The following is a 22,843-nucleotide window of genomic DNA, read 5'->3' on the forward strand; positions in this document are numbered from 1 at the left end:
AGATTAAATTGTAACAATATTTATATTATAATATCAACAATTATTTAGCATGTAATATTGTGTATTGTTTTTTTATGCAATATCTTGGCTGGTCTATATATGTCTCATTTTAAAAACTTAAAAATTATAAGAAACAACCAGCCGTCTTAAACTTATAAATTATTTTGCATACCTTGTATGTTTTACAACTCTGGTCTTATTTCTTAGGACATATACCAGAATTTTAAAACAGACAATAGCGTGTATTTTTACCCCACCTCTCGCTCCATGGCAATGTATGTGATGCAACGTTCACTCTATCTCACTCTCTCTCTCTTGATCTTCCTCACTTGCTTGCCCTACTCTTACTCCATTGCCATGGCTTCTACGTTCGCCCTTTCAATCGCTATTTCCCTTTTCTTCGATAAAACACAACAAAAAAATATTATTCATCTAGGTAAACAAGTACACTTATGAACGTCAAAAAAATTAAATAAATTGTGAATTTACTTTTACTACCGGTTCGCAAGTCAAGGAAAAAGGAGAGAGCGACACTAATATTATTATTATTGCGCTTCGTCCGTAAAATTTTTACCCTCATGCACCTGAAGATGTTCCACTTAAAAATGCTAAAGGGGCATCAGAAAAGACAACAATTTTCAAATAGGAAGCCATTACATAAAAAGAAACCATCAAAGTTGACAATTTCTTAACAAACTATGCAAATAAGAATTATGCGACCTTAATATAAAACAAAGCTTTTAACGAGAGTTAAGTTTTGGCTGTTGTTATAAGGCAGTGTATATGTTGAATGAAACTTTTTGTTCGAGGCTCGGTGTCGACTGACTTTAATCGTTTAAAGTATAAGCTAATTACTAATATAATATTAGGGGTAGTGGGGTTGCAACACTAAATGTAAGTGTGGTTGTCTTATTGGACATTATCGGAAACAAGAGAGTTATATGTAATAGAATTTATGAGTGTAGGAAAAACTGAAGGGGTCATTTTGAATTTATTAAACATATATATCAAATATTGGCAATCACTTGAAGTCAAAATGTAATAAAAAAACTAAAACTGACATAAAATCTCGCCTTGGGTGCATATTCTGCGATATAGCCATAGACAATATTATAAATTGTATATAGGCGTAAGGCGACTAGCGGGAAAACACCACTTATGTTATGGCTCTATTCTGTGTCAGTTTTGTAAATTTTGAAATTTCAGGAAGCCATAGGTCTTTTATTTAATTATTATTAAAAGTGAACAGTCAATAGATGTATTGCGGTTAAATGCATAGCATATTTCATAGCATCAATTGATATTTATTCAAATTGTTTTCATCACGTAGCAAGTGTTAGCTTTCTGCATAATGGAGATGGATGATACCCATATGAACCTTCTAAAGGACATGATCTTAGATGAAGGAAAATTGGTTACTTATTTAACATTGGCAAAAGATCTTTGTATACACATTAACCATAGTAAACTATTGATGCATAGATTTATTAAATCTACTCGTGAAGGGAATCCTAAACAAGAGCTTAACATAAACTTTTTGATATCTGGTTTAATTGACGAAAATAAAGTCAGGATAACCGCTTGCCCTGAAGATAAGTTGGAAGAACGTAAGAAAATGTTTAAAGTTGTCTATTTCATTCACATATATAGTATTTGCAAAGGAAGGCAAAAGGAAAATTCGGCAGCATTGGTGACCATAACTAAATATGATGATTTTAACTTATGTCCTGGCATTATTAAGAGTCAGGCCAATGTCAAGAGATCTGATGAAGAAATTTGTATTCTTAAAAGTAGGAGTCAGAAAAAAAATGTAAATCAGGTAGATCCACAAGCAAAAAAGGCAAAACAAGAAGATAAGTTGAAACCTTCGAAGAGTGTAAATGAAGTCAATGGTAAAGCCCTTAAATCTGAACCTGATATTGATATCAAAAAAGAAATTATTTCCCCTAAAAAAGATTTAAATCCAAAACACAAACCAAGTACTCATAAGGGAATTGCGGGATTTTTCAATAAACAAAATGGAATTAGCAACAAAAAAGAAAATAAGATTACAGTAGATTTAAAGGCAACTAGCCACAAAGCAGCAGATGTTTCTAAAACAGAACAGGATGCAGTAAATGATATAATGGATGTTGATGACCAAGAAGAAATGGAAGTTAAAAAGGAAGCAAGAAATGAAAGTATAATGAATGATAATAAAATACTAAATAATATCAAAAAACATTCAAAAGTAGATAAGAAACGCAAAAGGGTGTTGCGGGTTTCTGACAGTGATAGTGAAGAAGAGAATGATCCTTTTGTTGCTGAGGAAAACAAAGAAATTGCTCCTGAATCTGATGAAGAAATTCCACCAACTCCAGTTGCAAATAATTTAAAAATAACATCAGGAATTGTTAATCCTAGAAAGAAGAGAAAGGTTATAGATAAAACATATATGAGTGATGATGGTTACATAATTACTAAAAGAGAAGAGGTTTATGAAAGCTGTTCTGATTCTGAAAGTGTAAACAAAGAGGTGTCCATTAAAAAAGAAATTAAAGAAGAGAAATTACAAATTTCTCCGAAAACAAAACCTAAGGATGTGAAGAATTCACCAAAGAAGAAAAAAGCTTCCCCACCTCAGAAGGGAAAACAAGCTACATTAATGAATTTTTTCAAAAAAAAGTGATGTAATTTAAAATTGATCATGGAATTATATTTGTTACAATTCACATTTGTAAAGGTACCTTAAACACCTATAAATTACAACTCGGGTTACTTTGAATTAGGATTTTTATGGATTAGGCAATGTCCTACTTTGTACAAAACAGATTTATTTCTTTCAAAAGCCCTATATATTTATTTGTCAAAAGGTTTTTCAGAAGCCTAAGTGTAAACGTATGGAGCACCTCTACATCAGGATGTCTTGAAAAATCCAGTACAAAATATCCTGGTGCATATAGTAATGTTTATAGGAAGAAATATGATTTTGTTTACACCATTTGTGGCAGCACTGTATTATGAAAACACAAAGCTATCGCATGTATGTTCTTGTATTTATTATGGGTCAATCATTCTATTATGTATAACAATCCTTATAAGAAAGGTTTATATTTATAGAAGTAATAATTTAATATTGAAATCATTGTTACTATATATAAATAAAACAAATTAATATAAAAATGTATCTTTATGTCATTCATTTCTTAGTACCTATAGCAACCATCCAATCAGGATGTACCTGTACATCTACTAAATAATTACATTTAGTATTAAAGGTTGATGTTGAATTGTCTGGACTAGATAACTGTCTGAAACAAAAGATATAAACTGCTGAAATTAATGAGAATATTTGAGTGTTGCATCTTAAAAACCCCATTTTTAATTATTTTTAATATAATCTAAAATTTAAGACCATGCAGTAACAAATAATAATGCATTTAAAATCTAGAGGTATCTGACTTAACCAAATTCACCAGATATAAAACTTCTAAGCCAAATATGTGGAATCAATCAAATTAAGGTATGATTTGTTTTTTTTTAACTTACTTGTTTTTCAATTGACTATCCCAAACAACTTTCACAATACCATCCATTCCGGCCGAACATAGGATAGAGTTATCTGTAGTCATATCACTTAGGTCTGAAGAAATTCTGTTTGTTAAAGTTGGCTTTCCAACAGCAGACCAATCTATGGATGTCACTTTTCCATAATGGCCCCTGTATTCATGTACACATGTGCATGCAGCCAAATCCCATACTTTGATTTTCTTGTCATCGCCTAAACAAAATATAAATTGAACTCAAATAAATGTTTTGGTGGATTTCTTAAAATAGTGTTAGTACATATAGTTTCGAAATTTATGAGACTAAATACAGTCAACGCACGTTGTTAGTAAGGTTAACAATTATTTATTATTATAAATTAATTAAAAAAATCTTATAACTGGAATTTGAATATTTGCGACACATTGCTCTAGAGTTCAGTCACTAGTGGCTAGCGTGTTTAACGTCAAAAAGACGTTTAGGGTTAACTCCTAGTTTTCCTGAAAAAAAAAATGCTATAGGTATCGATGTTTTTTAGCCCATATTTAACCTTGGGATATAAATCGGTCTAGGCCTTGTGTAGTATATTTGTTCGATCAGGCTAGAGTGAATAGACAATATTTGAGTAATATCTCCTGCGTGCCAGTTAATAGACCCTTTATTTTATATACCTGCAGAGGCGAGATGCGTTCCACTTGGCGAAAAGGCAAGCGCTCTTACGGCCCCGCGATGCGAGCAAAGTACGCGTACTAGTCTTGCGTCGCACACTGCCCACAGACGCACGGATCGATCAGCACTTCCCGTCGCTACATACGCCTCGTTAGGGTGGAATTTAACGCACTACAAATATAATCGTAACAAAATTATTTTCCTTATTAAAGTTTCAAGTACAGTGTACTTTCATGCAAACATGATAAGTACAAGTATGTACCTACCATTTATCAAATCAACAATTACAATAGACAATTTCTTACCGTGACGTCAGACATATGTCCAACAAATATTCTCACAGGGAATGTTCTATCAAGTGACCACAACTTAGCTGTCCTGTCGTGTGAACCAGTTACTATAAATAGGCCATTTTTCGATACATCCAAACACCATATTGGATAATTATGACCCCTGAAATATAATTGGTTAAGTCATATTTCTAAAAAAAATGCATTTTTTTACTTTTAGAATGGTACCAAAATCGCTTCAATAAGCGCGACCAACCAAAGACAATATACCTATAAACGGAAGCACACGAATAGTCCGATATTCGCCATGCCCTCATTGTACTGTCATGTGAGGCAGAAAGAACTAATTCCTCTCTGGACAAAATGCTGACTGCTTGTACAGGTCCCGAATGACCTCGTAAGGGAATGCCTGTACCTATTTGCCTAGAAAACAAAATACGTCTTATTCGTTTTTTTCACATAAATATATATATAAGATATCAAATTCATCAATCAAACTTGTTAAGGTTAGGATTAGGAGGCTAGGATTAGGAGTGAATGCTTAGCCAGAACTATGACACATTTCAAAATGAAATACGTTTTTGTCCAATTTAGGAAAATAGTAAAGAATGGCATAGATCAAAATAGAACTTAGTTTGAAGTTTTTTCCAAGAATCAAACAGAAGGAACATGAAATATATTTTTTAATTATAAATTTTCGGGCTTATTATCATCATACCTTGTATTATCATTTATTTCTGGATCTGGTGGAACGCTACACGCCAGCTCTATTTCTGAAATATTTCTATTAATTCTTCTATTAATATTATTCTGACCAAGGTCCCACAATCTTATTTCCGAATTACTAAATCCTCCGCATAAAACATTACAGTATTGATCAGTTTTTGCACATATTAATCTGTAAAAGATTAAAATAAAAATTTACCAATAATTGTTTTAATTAAACACATTAAGTATTATTGTGAGTGCCACTTGCCTTTAAGTTAAGCTAATGAATATTAAAATAAGTAGATTTACATGCGACATTTGAATAGATTATTTCTATCAAATCTTTGGTTAATCAAGATCATATAATAATATGGTCAAACATTAATATAATAATGAAATGCTGTTTATTTAAGCGGTCAATAAAAGGTAAATTCTTCAATCTGAGGGTTTATATTATAAATGAGGAATGTATAATATGAGTTCACATTAAACACTTACTCAGTATCAGGGGCGGCTATTTTATACAATTTCAGTGGTGCCAGAGATTCCCTTACTCCCTTTATTGCATCTTGAAGATCCCTTAGTTCTTTGTCTACTGCATATTCAGAATGTCCATTACATTTAGAGAACACATCTAAAAATATTTGATAAGTAATTTTATTTTCTTTCAAAAATATTCATTTAATATTCTCTATGGTATAATATGTTGTAAAATAAAAATATTTTGTGAAATAGGATAGCAATATTTAAATGACAGTAAAATTTTTAAACATGATATTTACTGACCAGTTACATTTTCACTTATATTGAGTTCAATTTTGATTTTATCCTTAGAATCCTCTTCTTCTTCATCTTCCTTAAAAAAATACACTCTTTATAGATACAGGGTATTTTTATTAAATGGCTCTAGCAATATTAACATAATACATGCTACAATAAAAGTATCAGACTTCACTTCCCTTATATCAAAATAATATCATAAAATCAATGCAATGGATACAGATGTAAATATTCATGTTTGAAAATAAGGTACAGCTAGTTAAAAAAATAAAATTATTTCTTATATGCATGCTACATACATATTTCATTATTCCTCTCAAAATATTATTTTTAGTATATTTCCATGAAATTTTTAAAGCAAATATGTATATTCATTTAATTTATTAAAGATTAGCTCCCGTTTTCATAAACATGAGCCTAAAATATTGTAAATGTTATGCAGTGGCACATATTTATTAATGTCTTTACTTTTTAATATATCAGATTATAATGATCCATGCCACCATATATTGTTCTGTAATTATAATGCGAAGGGTTTGGCAATTATTTAGTCAAAAGCCAAGTTAAGTTATTGACACAGAGTACTGCCTAAAACCATGTCAGTGATATATACTTACAGTATTACTTTTACCATTTTCTCCATTAACATCTATGTGAAACCAAGTCTGCAACACCTGTATCATTAAAACATGACCATGTTTTGCTAAATATGCCTTAAGCATATTCAGGGAATCTTGGGACAAACAAATGTCAAATTTACAAGACCTGAAAGTAAGATTTTTTCTTATTATAGATATCACAATAAGTTAAAATTTGTAATATATGGATAACTAGGGTTAGTTTTATTAATATTCTTCAAAAAGACTGACAAAATTTGAAGAAATTACTAGATATTTTGAGAAAAATATAACTTTCTATACATAAGCTGTAATAGGTTTTTAAAAGTAATGTTTTCAGAATTTCCATAAGACTTTTATAGAACCTTACCTAAATGCTGCAATAGTTGGTCTGGTTTCTATCTCTTGAAGACTATAAACTGACCCAATGTCATCAAGCAGTTGATTCATGTAATCTTTCTCAGGTGTTTCATTATCAATAGTACCATTTTGTATAGAATTAAATAGCTGTTCTAAGCTGTTAGGCCTATAAAGAGCTGAGGGTAGGTTACCATCAATTGGCTGGTGGTAAGATAAATCTTTTTGAGGAAGTGATGCTGAATGTCGCTTCAAAAACATTTGTGCAGGTCCACTATGACCGCCTCTTAACATTTCCAAGTACAAGTGACAAAGAAGTGGTGTTAATAAGCCCAGTAATTCACTTCTTACTTGCTCTATTTTGAGTTCTTTTATAAAATTAAATAGTCTGTAAAAGTAAACCGAATGAATAGTGATAGTTTCAAAGATTTAATTTCGTTCTTATAGCATTATAATGTTAGTAGAATATATATATCAGTAACAGGAACTTACCTAGTATACTGAATATCATACTGACCAGGGTCATTATTAATACAAGAAAATAAAACAGAATTGGCACGACTGGATTCACACTGTACAATAGTAGCGACTGCCATTTCCTCCGCACTTTGACTTATAGAGTTGTTGGTATTAAATATATCAATATCCTAAAACAAAAATTACGCTTAAAGCTTTAACTAAATGTTAAGAATAACAATATATTATTTAAGATAAAATATTACTTACTGGGTAATTTCTACGTTCTAAGTAGGAAGTAACAACGGCTTTAACGGCATCGTTTTTATTTCGTTTCATTGAATTAAAAGAGTAAAGATTAATTAACAATATTATTACGCTTTTTTTTTTTTTTTTTTTCCCTTTGGCGTTAACACTGTTTGTGCATTAGCCAGCGTCAAGTATGGGATTTTTATAATTCGGTGTTTTAATTATTTACAGTTTATGCATAATGAAAAAACTAAGGAAACCAATCGCGACATAACATAAATAATTGAAAGCGCATAAATTTACAAAAAATCAGAATAATTAATAATGGAAAAAAATCAAAATTATAGTTTAATGTTATTATTTACAATAAACATACTTATAATACTATATACAAGGGGATTTAAATCTCGAAGAAGTAAATAAATATTGGTAGGAAGGGGAACGGACAGAGAAACTAAAGAAGTATATAAGGAAGAATGGTCATACTTAGGACAAGAAAAGAAAACATGATTCAAGTCAGAATAACTCTCGCCACACTCACAGGCGGTACTAGTTACGATACCGAGTTTGTGCAAATGAACTGGAAGGCTGTTATGTCCCAGACGCATACGGATTATAGTAGAAGTGGCAGTTTTACCAAGCGACAATTTGGCAAACCACGGCTTCCTGGGAACGGAAGACTGTATAGCATACAAGAAACGACCCTTAATCCGGCCGTTCTTTTCCCAACACATATTCCACGATTTGTGGAGATATATGCCGGGCAAAGCAGCAAGATCATGGCCAAAATTCTTGTACGGGTATACGTCACCGGTCACAGTAGCACTGTTAGCCAAACTGTCAGCTTTCACATTTCCAGAGATACCACAGTGACTAGGTATCCAACAAAATGATACTAAATAGTTGTGTAATTGGCATTGCAACAGCTTTCTTCTACATTCAAATATAACATGAAAGAATGGGTTTAGTTTAAGTGAAAATTTTGCTAAGCTCTGTAATGCACTTAAGGAATCGGTAAATACAACGGTTTTTTTGAGTTTGAAACACAGCACATATTCAAGAGCTTTTAGTAGTCCAAAACATTCACCGGTAAAGACCGATGATTCTGGAGGTAATTTAATTTTCTGAACTATGTTGTACTGTTTGTGGTACACTCCAACACCAACACACCCATTGGAGTGTTTAGAAGCATCTGTATACATTTGATGCCAGTTAGGCCATTTCATATTGACATTGGAATTAAAGTTTGCATTGGCATTAAAATCAGATTTTTCAATGCCAATAGAAAAGCATATCTCAGGAGAAAGAAGTAGAGAATCATAAGAAGAGCTAAATATGGGAAGTATATAAAAGGAATGAGTTGGGGCTTGTAATTGTTTAAATTTCAGAAAGCTTTTTAATAGACAAGGTAAAGGTTTATGTGAAGAGGGTAATTTTTGAGAAAGAGATTCCAGTTTGGAAATGAGGGGATGATTATGGAACTGGACAGTTCTAAAAATGAATCTATCTGACAGATATTGACGCCTTAAGTTTAATGGAGGGTCACAACATTCTATTTGCAGAGCATTAACCGGACTCGATTTCATAGCACCAGAAACAATCCTCAAAGCCCTAGACTGTATGAGATCTAGTTTTCTAAAGCCTGCTACATTACCTGGATCTAAGAAAAAGGTCCCAAAATCAAGAACGCTTCTAATGACAGCATTATATACCAACCTCAATGTGGCCGGGTGAGCACCCCACCAAACTCCACTGAGACATCTCAGCATATTCAAGTGTCGCTCACATTTACCAACCACAAATTCGCAGTGTGGTTGACCTGTTAGTTTAGAATCAAGTATAACTCCTAAGAACTTTACTTGATTATTGACGGGTAATATATTATCGCAATCATATCTTATAGTTGGTGAGGGAGGAGTTCTGGATTTAGTGAAAAGTACGACGGTACTTTTTGAGGGAGACAGATCTAGGCCATTTGCATCCATCCAAGATTTTAGGAAAGATAAAGAGGACGAGACACGTTGTTCAGCATTACTTACAGACTTATCAGAGGCATAAATAACCAAGTCATCGGCATATTGTAATATACTAACTGAATCTCCGATAGAGTTTTCTAGGTCATATGTATAAATATTGTACAATAAAGGACTCAGCACAGACCCTTGTGGCAAGCCCTTCCATACCAGCCTACTAGGCATGTAAGGGCCGCCAACATCTAAAATAATTTTCCTCTCTGATAGAAGATTTACAATGAAATTATTTAAAAAATAAGGAACCTTTAATTTATCTAATTTGCTTTTTAGAATATGTAACAAAACATTATCATAAGCCGAATTAATATCCAAGAAAGCTGCGACTACTGACTTTTTATTTGAGAAAGCATTACGAATGTCCGTGACTAATATGCCTAAATTGTCACACACACTTTTACCTTTTCGAAATCCAAACTGAGTTGGTGACAGATATTTATTATTTTCTATATACCATTCATTCATTCATTTTATTTTTAATGGCGACTTCTGTGTCAATCACAATTCCGCCAATGTCACGTTCTAAGCATTATCACGGTGAGGATAGATTTGATGGATTGAATTAAATCTAAGCAGAGTTACCCAAAACAAAAATGACTTCACAGAAAAAAGACAACACACACAAAGCTTACTTCAATCATAGATATATACTAATATATACAAGAGGTTAACATAATACTACAAGTTATGGAGGGGAGAATCCTATAAGTTTAATTTATTAGCAGAAATAAATTTCCCTAACATTTTGACGATAGGACTGGATGGGAGGGAAAGAAGGGAGTTAAGGTTACATGGACGAGGGAAGTTTGGAGGTAGGTGGTCATATAACGAGTCATTAATTAGAGAACAGTTAAAAAATATATGATCTGTCGAGCCTTCGTCCATACCACACTCACAGAGAGAACTGTCTTTAATTTTAATTTTGGCTAAGTGAACGGGAGTACAAGCGTGCCCTATACGAAGACGGCAGATTAAAGATGTGACCTTTTTGCTTAAAAACTTATGTTTAAAAAACCACGGCGAAGAAGGGATTGAATATTGAATATTGGCATAGTGCTTGCCGGTTTTTTCTTTAGAAGATTGCCAATCAATAGTCCAGGATTTTAGAAGGTGGGAGTATGCAAGAGCTGTTAGGTCGTGGGCTGAGATGTTAGGGTGCTGACAAGACCCGCAGAAAATAGCACCTTTTGCACAAGAGTCAGCAGTTTCATTACCCGCTATACCACAATGACTAGGTATCCATATAAGTACAATTTGAATATCTTTTTTACTACACCTAAACAAAGCTTCTCTTATTTTTAAAATTGTAATATGTTTTTTTTTAGATCTAAATGGATTAGAAAGAATTGCCTGTAAGCAGCTGCGAGAATCGGAAAAAATTGTAACTTTATTCAGGTTATGGGACTCAGCGTACAAAACAGCCTCCAGAATTGCAAAAGCTTCACCTGAAAATACGGAGGTCAAAGGAGGAAGTTTATAGCTCAAAACTGTTTTGTATGAAGGGACCCATACAGCCGCACCGATGCACTCATTACTGGGAAACTTGGAGGCATCAGTATACATCGGCAACCATCCCTGCCAGTCTTTAGAAATTTTTTCTAGAAAAGAAATGGAAGCTTGGGGGGATTTTATATCAATTCCAAAGTTTAAAATTATTTTAGGATCAAAAATGAGGGATTCGTAACTATTTAAAAACAAGGGATTACTAGGGAAACTTTCAACGGGATTAGGAAGACGAGATAGTTTCTTAAAACTGAGTAATAGGCATGGAACATTACCTGTACTAGATGGCATCGTAAGAGAAGATAAGCGACGTAATTTGGACAAGATGGAGTGTGAAGAATATTGAAGGACTTTGATGAAGAATCGGTCACTTAAAAATTGTCTACGCAGATACAGGGGGGGGTCAGCACATTCTATTTGGAGAGCATTGATGGGTGAGGATTTCATAGCACCAAGGATGATGCGTAAAGATTTTGATTGAATTTTGGAAATTTTGTCAAGGGCTTGCTTGTTGCCAGGATCTAAAAGGAAGGTGCCATAATCAAAATGACTTCGTACTACAGCATTGTATAAAAGCTTTTGCGAGTAGGGATGTGCTCCCCATCTCACACCAGATAACGAACGAAGAACGTTAACACCCTTCTCACTTTTTTTAATGACATGGTTGAAATGGGGAACACCGTTTAATTTTGAGTCTAAAATAAGGCCTAAAAATTTTACATGCTTAGAGCAAGACACCGGGGACCCTTTAAATGAAATGTTACATTGAGGAACCCTGTATTTTCTAGTAAACGTGACTGCCGTACATTTGGACACAGAAATGGAAAGACCATGATCATCTAACCAATCACCCAAGTAATCCAGAGCCGAATTTATGCGTGATGATGCTTCTTCAATTGAATTTGATGAAAGGTATAAGGCTACATCGTCCGCGTATTGAAGGATCTGACAGAAGGAATTCACTACAAGCTCCAGATCATAGGTGTAAATATTATACAGGAGTGGACTCAACACAGAACCTTGAGGTAAGCCCCTCCATATAGATCTAGGAGACAGCTCGGTATTTTGGGATCTTATAATAACACAACGACACGAAATAGAATTGCAAATAAAACGTACTAACTTCTCAGGGATACTCAGCTGAAGCATTTTTTGCCTGAGCACTGGAACCAGCACGTGGTCATACGCAGATGCGATATCCAAGAAAACACCCACAAGGAACTGTTTCTTTTTAAAAGCAATCCGAATATCGGTGGTTATGACACTTAGACTATCCGTCGTACTCAAGCCCTTCCTGAAACCGAACTGGGATTTTGCGAGGATATTGTTATTTTCACAAAACCATTCTAAACGATTTTTAATCATATATTCCATAATTTTTAAGAGGGTGGAAGACAAAGCAATAGGTCTGTATGAAGAGAAATCTGATGGGTCCTTGCCAGGTTTAAGCAGTGGAATGACGATTTGTCGATTCCATGAGTCAGGAATAATTCCAAGATCGAAAAATATGTTGACTAAATCAAGATAGTATCTTTTCGTGCCTAACGAAGAATTTATGAGGAATGAGTAGGGGATTCCATCTACTCCAGGGGAAGAGTCAGAAAGACCATTTAATGATTTGTTGAGTTCTTCCAAGGAAAATTGACAATCCAGACTGTTTGAAGAGGGGATAAAAGAATTATACTTAAAAGGAAGACAATCATAAAAAGGGACTGAAGAAGGAGCCAATTTGTCGGCAAAGGAGGTAATCCAGCTGGAAGGATCATTGAAAGGGACATCGTAGGAATTGAGCGAACATCGGAATCTTCTGATCTGCCTCCAAACCACAGACGAAGGGGTACCAGGAGACATGCTCTCACAAAACTTATGCCACCCAAGACGTTTTTTTTTATTAAAAAGTCTACGAGCAGCTGCAGAGGCTTGTTGATAAATTAAAAAGTTTTCCAAGGTCATGCAGAGACTGTATGACCTTTCTGATGCTTTTCTTTTTTGAATCATCTCTGTGCATTCGGAATCCCACCAAGGAGGGGAAATTTTTCTATGTGTTGAAGGTTTAAGAGGAATATGTAAACAGGCAGATGAGTTAAGGGAATTGATAAAATCATTGTATGAAGATAGACAGTTTTCAGCAGAAACTGCGGGGAGCGCAGCTATTTTTGAGTCCATAGTGGATGAAAAGTCTGACCAATTGGCCTGGTTCAGATTAAATTTTAAGAGAGGAGAATGGCGAATAACACTCCTTAAATTGGATGGGAGATCAATGAAAATAGGGAAATGGTCACTTCCACATGTGCTCTCAAAAACCCGCCAGGATAGAAAAGGGAAGAGATCAGGAGAACAAAGTGATAAATCCACTGCGCTAGCGGGATTCTGAGATGGAAGACACCTTCTCGTAGGACACCCATTATTCAAGACACTTATGTTTATATCATCAAGTAAATCGAGTAGAAGGGACCCAAAAGAATCTGAGGAATGACAACCCCAAGCAACATGGTGGGCATTGAAATCACCCAACATGACAACAGGAGGAGGAACCGAAAGGATAATAGAACGTAAATCAGAAATGAGGTCAAAATGGGGATGGGGAATATAAACAGAAATAAATGAGATATTAAAAGCCCTCATAGCCACAGCATTAATACCATCACTATGAGGAAGGGATAATGAGTGGAAGGTGAGAGATCGACTGACCAAAAAGGCACAGCCAGCATAGCCATCATCCCTGTCATCTCGGAGACAACGATACCCAGAAACCCTAAAGCGGGAATCCGGCAATAACCAAGTCTCCGATATGGCTAGAATAGATGGAGAGAATTTGTTGATCAGAAAGGCTAATTCGGATTTTTTATTACGAATACTCTTACAATTCCACTGAATCACCAGATTCGCCATTTTTGGTAACAAATGAGTGGAGCAAGTTGATTTTTTGGGCAACGTGGGACGGTACGGGGATATCATCATACTTAGATAGCATGTTACAAATCAATGACCATAAGCAGTCAAGAAGATTTTCATTAGGGGAAACTTCATTGTTGATAAGGGAAGAGGGGCTTATGGCACAACCATTTGGTAAACATGAGGGTAAATTGGAAGTAATGGCCTCATGGGCCGCTTTATCATAAGATTTACCTGATGTTGGCCTAGAGCGAGAAGGGAGAAATATAGTTTTCCTGTATGATGTAGTCTGGGGGGATACTTGGGAAGGTATAATAATGGGCTGGGATAAACTGAATGAAGAGGACGGGGTAGCTTTTGCAGAATCTGCAAAAGATTTGCCACTGCTAGGTCTAAAGCGAGCTGATGCTTCCAGATAGGATATATTTTCCTGCGACATACAGTGTTTAATATTTCTTTGTCTATTATGCTCAGGGCATGCTTTGTTGGTTGCAAAGTGTGGGGCAGTACAAAATAAACATAATGATTTTGTTTCCGGGATATTACATTCATCGCCAGAATGGGCTAGAGTACAACGAAAACATCTAGGTTTCGACCGGCATTGTGACTTAACATGGCCAAATCTGCAACAGTTAAGACACTGGATTGTCGGAAGTTGGTAAGTATCTACGGGGAGGGAATTATGACAGGAGAATATTCTCTCCGGAAGATTTTGTCCTTGAAACGTCAAAACAACGGTTTGTGTTGGAGTCCATGTAATTTGACCATCGGAGATTGTCTTGCGATTTAGGCGTCTGGCCTTGAGGACTATACCAAAACCTTCGGGAATTTCAACAGTCTCAACAAATTCTTGCATCGACCAATCAGCTGGGACACCTCTCACAAGGCCCATACGGGAAACATTATAATTGGGAATAGTAACAGAATAATTGCTGGAAGGTACTATGGGACTAGATATAAAATTATTGGCATCTAAACCCGACTTAAACTCAACAGATATTCTGTTACGACCCACTTTCTTAACACCATCTCGAACAATGTTGGCTACTTTGTTTTTGACCAAGAAGTGACCAAACTTAATTGGGCGGATTGATGTACCAGCGGATGGGTCAGCTTCAGGGCAAGAAACATGTACTATAAAAGGACCCTTGTCATTGACAAGGTAAGTCTTGGGTGAGTCAGTTAATGATGGATGGGTATAAAACCCAGGGTTGACATCATCAGCAGATGACCGGCCTTCAATCAATGGTTTTTTAGAGGGTTCCATTAAAACTTCTTTGTCAGTGTCGAGTCTGCGTTTGACACCGGGATGGGAAAACATTGAGGGGGATGAATCCATTAACTCAACCGGAGAAGAGACCCTATCCGGAGGATCCGGAGGGTCTGGAGGATGTTTCTCCATTAAGGACTACTAAAAATATAACAAGTTAAAGGGAAAAATTAAAAAATAAATAAAAATAACTTACGTTATTAGTTGATGTTATTAATTAACCACCACCAATTAGATAAGTCAGCTTAAACTACGATAAAAATAGAAAAAACTAAATAATTAAATCCGAAACACGTGTTAACACTTAAACCCGCAACGACGGACCAAACTCATTATCTTTCTATATACCATTCAAGCCGATTTTTAATTAAATGTTCAACAACTTTTGTTATCACCGATGACAAGACTATAGGACGGTATGATTTAATATCAGATCGAATCTTAGACGGTTTTAAAAATGGCAGCACTATTTGACTTCGCCAAGATGGCGGTATGTCATTTGTCAATAGAACTTTATTTATTAAATTTAAAAAGTAATTTAATCCATTTTCGCCAAGGTGAGACAAAAAGGAATATGGGATCCCATCTTCCCCAGGAGCACTGTCTTTAACGTAATTTAATACACCTTTTAATTCTAATAACGTAAAAGGTAGATTTAGTGAGGAAGGGACAACATCAGAGTTATTTTGTGTAGAAGAGTGGATGAGATCTGGAGCAGAAGGAGGAGCCAAGCGATCAAGGAATTGATCAGCTAATTCTATAGGAAGCAACGACGGGTTAGAAGGATTGATAGCTGACCTGAATCTTTTGATATTTCGCCAAATGACAGAAGAATTTATTCCAGGTGATAAAGAGCTACAATATTTCCTCCAACCCTCAGATTTCTTTTTTTTAAATAGTTTTTTAACCTCTTTCATTACATTCATTAAGACCTCGTATTTTTCCATAGTCATATCATTGCGATAATTAAGCTCAGCTGCCTTGCGTTTTTTAATAGCTGTGGTACATTCTTCATCCCACCATGGTGGAGATGACAACTTATTACTACTCGGCTTTTTCCTAGGAAAAACACTATCAGCCGATTCTAACAAAACATCTTGTAAATAATTACTATTTGTGACATTATCTTCTGAGCAATTATTCAGTTTCTCTTCTACTAATAAACTGTATTGACTCCATTTCGAGTCTATGATTTTGTGTTTAAGGCGAGACTTTTTAATAAACATATTACTATTTTTTTTACAGGGAAATGAAATGATTATGGGATAATGATCACTATTGTAAGATGAACACAAAGTAGACCAAGAGAGAGAAGATGCTAAATTGGGAGTACAGATGGACAGGTCAATGGCACTAATTACTTCACCAGGCTTTGTAAGGCGAGTAGGAGAACCCGTATTTAAAATGCACAGGTTATACATGTCTAAGATATCCAATAATTCATACCCGTACCTATTAGATACTGAACTACCCCACGATGTATGATGAGAGTTGAAATCACCCAGAATCATGAAAGGCTGAGGGAGAACTGAAATTAAGTTTTTAATTTCATTGAATATTTGTAAGGAGGGGTGAGGGACATATATAGAGACAAAACAGATACCATCAACAATAGCTGTAATGATAGAAAAGCTGTTACTATGTGAAGGAAGAGGGAAGGAAGAAAAGATGCTTGAGTTTCTGATGAGCAGGCATACACCACCATACCCATCAGCCCTGTCTTCTCTTAAGCAAGAATAACCAGGTATTTTGAATACCTGATCTGGCTTTAGCCAGGTTTCAGATAAAGAAAAAATAAAAGGATTAAAATTATTTATAATGTGTATAATTTCATGCTTTTTGTTTATAATACTGCGGCAGTTCCATTGAACTAACCTGTCCATGTTGGCCATTATTATTATCAGTGTAGGAATTAATTAAATTAGCAGCGTGGGACGGTATAGATAAATTAGGTTGAGAAAGTAATTTAATTAATGTAGTAATTAACTCTATTATTGTCTGTTGTGAATTTGCCTTAGGCGATGATGGTAATGCACATCCATTAGAAGGCTCTGGCATATTGTAGTCTCTTACAAGAGACTCATGTGCTACATGATCGAAACCTTTACTGTGTTGAGGAGGTGTTCTGGGTTTAGTGAAGACTGTTTTTTTATAAGATATTGTACGTGGAGGTGGTGAACCAGGCAATACTGTATTTCCACCAGGAAGAGATTTACTTGGGAGAGAGGATACAACATCAGCAAATGATTTCGAAATTGGGGGATGTAATTTTGACGCTTCAATATAAGATAAGCTATTCTCTGCCATTGTTACTTTTATATCTGTTTGTCTCACATATTCTGGGCATTTTTTGCTTGAAGCAAAGTGCAGCCCAGAGCATAAGCAGCAAGAACCATGGTCTTCCTCTACATTACAAGTATCTCCAGTGTGGCCTTGACCACACTTGTAACACCTGGGCTTTGACCTGCATTGGACCTTGGTGTGCCCAAAGCGGCAACAATTAAAGCACTGAATTGTGGGATACACATACAATTTAACCGGCATAGAATTATAACACATAAATATCCGTTTAGGCAAAACTTGTCCATCAAATGTAAAAACAACTGTTTGTGAAGGTTTCCACGTAGGTGAGTTATTGACCATGATTTTATAATTAAGTCGCCTGATTTTTATAATTTCCCCACACCCAATGGGTATGTTAGTGTTTTCCATAATATCTTCAGGAGACCATTCCGTTGGTACTCCCCTAACCAAACCCATCCTTGTAATATTGAAAGTAGGGATAAAAGCTTTCATGTTGTTAGTTGGTAAGCAGTTTGAATTTATAAAGCTGTTTGCGTCTGTATATTTACTAAAAGTTAATGTCATTTTATTTCTGCCAATACGTTTTAAACTACCATCTACAATATTTTTAAAACAGAAATTTTTTTAAAAATTTCCCGAATACAACTGGGTGTAAAACTGTGCTATCATCATCAGCAGATTGTACTTTCTGCACATGTACCACAAACGGGCCGTGGTCATTGGCATCGTAACTAGCCCTACCAATTTGTGTGGTGGGTTTAGAAGATATACCGGTGGAAAGAGGCATTGTTGTCTTATTTGTGGGAGGACTAGGTGGAGGCAAATTGTTAGTTGGTGGTGTCACAGTGGTCTCAGCAAATTCATCTGTGCATTGACAAGAATGACTGTCTGAGGGTTTAGAGTGTTCTGTAGTACTTTTGCGTTTCCTTTTATTGCAATGTTTGCAAATTTTATGTAAATTTTGCCTGTGACTGCGCTTCAGCTTCCTTTTAGAGGCCAAAGAACAGTCTGAATCCATACCGGATTCATTGGAAATGGTGATAAATGCAACCGCGGGGGGCGCCGTGCCCCCCGGGTCCGGAGGCTCGTTCATAAAACTCAAAAAAGCTTACCAAAACTCGAAGAAAGAAGAAGAAAAATATAAATAATAATACAAATTATAAATATATACAATATTTAACTATTCTGATCACTAAATTTTTAAAAATATTATTTTACAGAAAATTCAAGCAAAAATCGCGCCCGCCAAATTCGAAGCTTCCCGCGTTTTTTTCATTATTACGCTTATTTTGATTATGGCGCTTCTAAACGGGCCATGTTTTGCTGCAATTGATGGCTGCACTATTGGCAATTAATTGTCCGGCCATCACAAAAATGTTTTAATGCAGATGATGGCCGAGCAATCTATGGCCGGGCCATGTGTTGCAATATGTCAGCAATAGTATGGCCCATGATGCAGACTCCTAAACGGGCCACACATACCGGCAACAATGGCTGATGAAATCACACTTGTCGCAGCAGCTTATATTAATTTTAAAAGAACAGAAAAAGAAGAGATTGAGGATTCGACCTTATTTAAATAGGCGTGAAACTGTAGACAATTTGAGTCTAGCAGTAATAAGCCTTGATAATAAATTATTCAAGAACTTGGCTAGAATTTCAAAAGGCGACTTTGACTTTCTCTTAAACAAAATTGGACCAAAAATAAAAAGAAATGATACAAACATGAGAACAGCAATACCTGTTTCATCGCCATCACGAGATTTGCGATAACTCTACGGTTTTTGGCAACAGGAGATTCATTTAAAAGTTTTATGTACCTGTTCCGTGTTAGATGTTAGATTTCAAGTAGAGTGTTAGATTTCAACTTTTATACAAGAGGTGTGTACAGCTATTATAGAAGGATTAAAATAATACATCAAGGTAAGTTAACATAGGTTTATTAAATATGTTACGCATAGGTAGTAACTATAATGTACTTTTTAAATTTAATAATAATAGGTATCTAGTAGCAGCATATTCGTTTTTATTTTCGCCAGCATCGCGTATAATATTTTGAGCCTTTTAGTACGTGGTTTTGGAGTAGTATCGACGGCTTCCAAAGTGTCGGTTGTTTCTGATTCTACGACTTCACGTGGGTCAGCACTGATGTCAGTATGTAGTTTCAGTCGCCTGTGAATGCATAAAATTTTTAGTATATCTTTAAGCCTTTCAGATGCCGTCAGGAGTAACAGAATGGAAACAAGTTGCAAATGATTTCGAGGGAAGAAGTTCAATTTATCAATCGATATGATACATACGTAATACAGAGATATGTACATTTATAATGACTAAAATACTTTATTAAAGATACTTACGTTAGAAGTTTTCATTTTCACTAGTTAATCCTATTTTCGTGGTATTTTGAATAAAGAGAAACGATATCGCATCTTAAGCAAACCACTTTACTGTTTTACCGCCAGCACTACCACTTTTCTTCTTTTTCTCCTCATTATTTGCGTAAGTTCTTAGGCTTCTGAATTTTTTGTAAGCCTCGTTACTTGTTATGCCAAACTTTTCAGCGATTTCATTCCATGCATCTTTTTTAGAATTTCTATCTTTGTATGAGCCGGTTTTTATATCCCACAACTCGGGGTGCAAATGTATTTCTTCAATAAAATCAGTAATTGTCTTGTTAGACCAGTAACCATTTTTACGTAGTTGTCAAAATGCAGCTGATCGCAAAACACAGAATATAGCAACAGGCACACTTCACTCATAGCAAACTTCATGTCGCGTAGAAAAGGATACACTATGCCATAACAAAGAGAGTGACTGAAACAACAATAGAACTGGCTGTGCAATATTGCAGTTGAATTCGATAGCCTAGCGATCGTTCGGCAACCCATCGGGGCCATATCGGCCATAAGTGGCTACACAAAACATGTTTGGCTATATGGCCGGGACATTACTGCAACATTGCATAGTGTGGCTGACATTGTTTGCAATGTTGCCGGGCCATGTGTTGCAGCCATCAATTGCAGCAAAACATGGCCCGTTTAGAAGCGCCATAAATAAAACATTTATTTTAAGCTCTGACACATGACCAGTGTTGCCAACAACACATGGACTGATATCGCCATTTTTTAAGGGGAAAAGCAGCCTAATATAGCCGAATTTCAGAATCCGTAGCCTAAAAAGGAGCCGACTTATAAAAATAAAATTGCAGCGTATATTTTATTTTAACTTTATACATAATATATGACTTTAAAAAGATTCTGTTTTATCTGCTATCAAAGGGTAGCGATCTGCATGGGTCTGCATTCTGTTTAGTATTTTTGTCTTCACCGTCCGCATCAAGCAAAAAATTGGTTGCGACGACATTACTTAAAGGTAAGGAAAATTCAGCTAAGTCTTAAAACATGAAATTACCTCCAGCGTTCTTCATGTTCAACACCCGTGCCCATTAATTTACAGTATCATTGGGAGGAGCTATTTCATCGATAGTTAAATGAAGTTCATAAGCGATTCATGTCATGTCCCTGAAGTATCCTAATAGGCGACCAGTCGCCATCAGATTTTTTCATGGCTAATAATTCTAGTCCCGAGTATCCTAAATGGCGATAAATCGCTTAAGTTGACCACACTGTACATGACAGACATATAGGTTGTCATGTGTAAGTTGGCGTGTGGCAGAAAAAGGTACTAATTTTGACAGTTGTGTTGACAGTTCTAACAGCTTGGTAGCCTCACGTGTGTCGGTGCTAATAATTTGTGTTTTAAAGTGTAAAAATCATTACGAAACATGCCAAAAGTAGTGCGGAGTGCAGCTAGAGAAATTATTCTAGCTGTAAAACGTTTTTGTGAAGAGGAGAAACGTAACAATGGGCCGATTATTCCATTTCAACAAGTGAATGCTCGAACAGCGGCTTTGACAGGTAAAGTATTGCCAGTTAAAAGTGATATTTATATCCCCAAATTTAGGGAAAAATAATAATTGCTTTTGAAAGTAAATGTGATTGATGGATAACTTAAAATATTTTTTGTTTTATTTAAGGTGTTTCTGAAAGAACCGTGAACCGTATAGTTTCAGAGGGAAAAATCATGGAAAGTAATTTTACAGCGAGAACTGAAGTCCCTAATCAAGCAGCTCAAGGACCTTCCACATCCACAGCTTGTGATGACAATTCCACACCAGAGAACACTACTTCCGAGGCTAAGACGATAAAACTAGTCACTCCAGGTAAAAGTAGAAAAAGAAAATTAACTGTTTCTGATTTGGATGGAATTATCACGACGAGATGAATGGAGATAACTTCAGTAAATGGCTACAAGAAAAGCTTATCCCAAACTTAGAGCCCAATTCATTAATAGTGATGGACAATGCGTCATATCACTGTATTAAAATAAATAAACGCGTGACAATGAACAGTAAGAAACAAGAGATGCAAGATTTCATAAAAAAAAACAATCTTTCATACTTGGAAACCATGAAAAAAGCAGAATTGTATGAAATTATAAAAACAATCAATCAGGAGAATGTCTACTTAATTGATGAAATATTAAAGAAACATGGTCATAAGGCTGTAAGACTTCCGCCTTATCATTGTGACTTTAATGCAATAGAATTCATTTGGAGTTCGTTCAAAAGAATATTTGCAGACACAAATGTTACTGGCCTCTCTGAAAACATGGAACAGAGAATCTATAGTGCATTTTCCAAAATAACTGCTGAAGAATGGCAGAAACACTGTAATCACGTTATAAATGTTGAAAATAATTATCGTATGACAGACAACCGCCTTGAAACAGTAATGGAACCATTTTTAATTGATTTGAATAGCAGCGACTCAGATTCTTCTGACACAGATGACTCTGAAGAATTCATGGAAGGAATAATGCCTCTAACAGACCATAATTACTATAAAAAATAATTTTTTGTTATTGAGTTTTTTATTTACCTTTAATGTAATATCTAAGAATATCCATCAATCCAAACTAAACAAAAAAAGTGGCAACACAGAGGGTTGTAGGAGGCGCCGCCACTGGAACGCCAACTTATACTTGACAGTCTATATCATTGAATTATGCGTACAAAACCACAGATAAGGTACTGAGAGCCACATAAAAATGAAAAGCAGGCACAAGCGTCATAAACATCTTCAACTGATACTAATCAAGCACACATAGCTTTTGATAAAACTTGGAAAA

At 35.2% G+C, this 22,843-nt stretch overlaps 2 protein-coding genes and 2 long non-coding RNA genes across 4 annotated transcripts; 3 read left to right on the forward strand and 1 right to left on the reverse strand.

Moving 5' to 3' along the window:
• Nucleotides 1–1,150: 1,150 nt before the first annotated feature.
• Nucleotides 1,151–3,077, forward strand: LOC110992143 (DNA polymerase delta subunit 3). Its single transcript, XM_022257837.2, has one exon. The coding sequence runs from the start codon at nucleotides 1,352–1,354 to the stop codon at nucleotides 2,666–2,668; it is 1,317 nt and encodes a 438-aa protein (XP_022113529.2). The 5' UTR covers nucleotides 1,151–1,351; the 3' UTR covers nucleotides 2,669–3,077.
• A 77-nt stretch (nucleotides 3,078–3,154) lies between these two features.
• On the reverse strand, nucleotides 3,155–7,783 carry LOC110992142 (TAF5-like RNA polymerase II p300/CBP-associated factor-associated factor 65 kDa subunit 5L). The gene is made up of 12 exons (XM_022257836.2): nucleotides 7,673–7,783; nucleotides 7,439–7,593; nucleotides 6,960–7,334; nucleotides 6,590–6,737; nucleotides 5,979–6,048; nucleotides 5,691–5,826; nucleotides 5,203–5,382; nucleotides 4,755–4,907; nucleotides 4,500–4,647; nucleotides 4,197–4,365; nucleotides 3,529–3,760; nucleotides 3,155–3,290 (listed from the first exon to the last, which is right to left on the reverse strand). Exons 1-12 carry the CDS (start codon nucleotides 7,739–7,741, stop codon nucleotides 3,179–3,181), a joined length of 1,947 nt encoding a protein of 648 aa, XP_022113528.2. The 5' UTR covers nucleotides 7,742–7,783; the 3' UTR covers nucleotides 3,155–3,178.
• A 7,912-nt stretch (nucleotides 7,784–15,695) lies between these two features.
• On the forward strand, nucleotides 15,696–17,163 carry LOC123689385. Its single transcript, XR_006750367.1, has 2 exons — nucleotides 15,696–16,193; nucleotides 16,595–17,163. It is a non-coding gene; the product is annotated as an uncharacterized LOC123689385 (long non-coding RNA).
• Nucleotides 17,164–21,509: 4,346 nt separating this feature from the next.
• LOC123689389 lies at nucleotides 21,510–22,083 on the forward strand. Its single transcript, XR_006750370.1, has 2 exons — nucleotides 21,510–21,570; nucleotides 21,690–22,083. It is a non-coding gene; the product is annotated as an uncharacterized LOC123689389 (long non-coding RNA).
• The last annotated feature ends 760 nt before the right edge of the window (nucleotides 22,084–22,843 follow it).

This window comes from Pieris rapae, chromosome 8 (assembly GCF_905147795.1).
Source record: "Pieris rapae chromosome 8, ilPieRapa1.1, whole genome shotgun sequence".
NCBI classification, from domain to species: domain Eukaryota; kingdom Metazoa; phylum Arthropoda; class Insecta; order Lepidoptera; family Pieridae; genus Pieris; species Pieris rapae.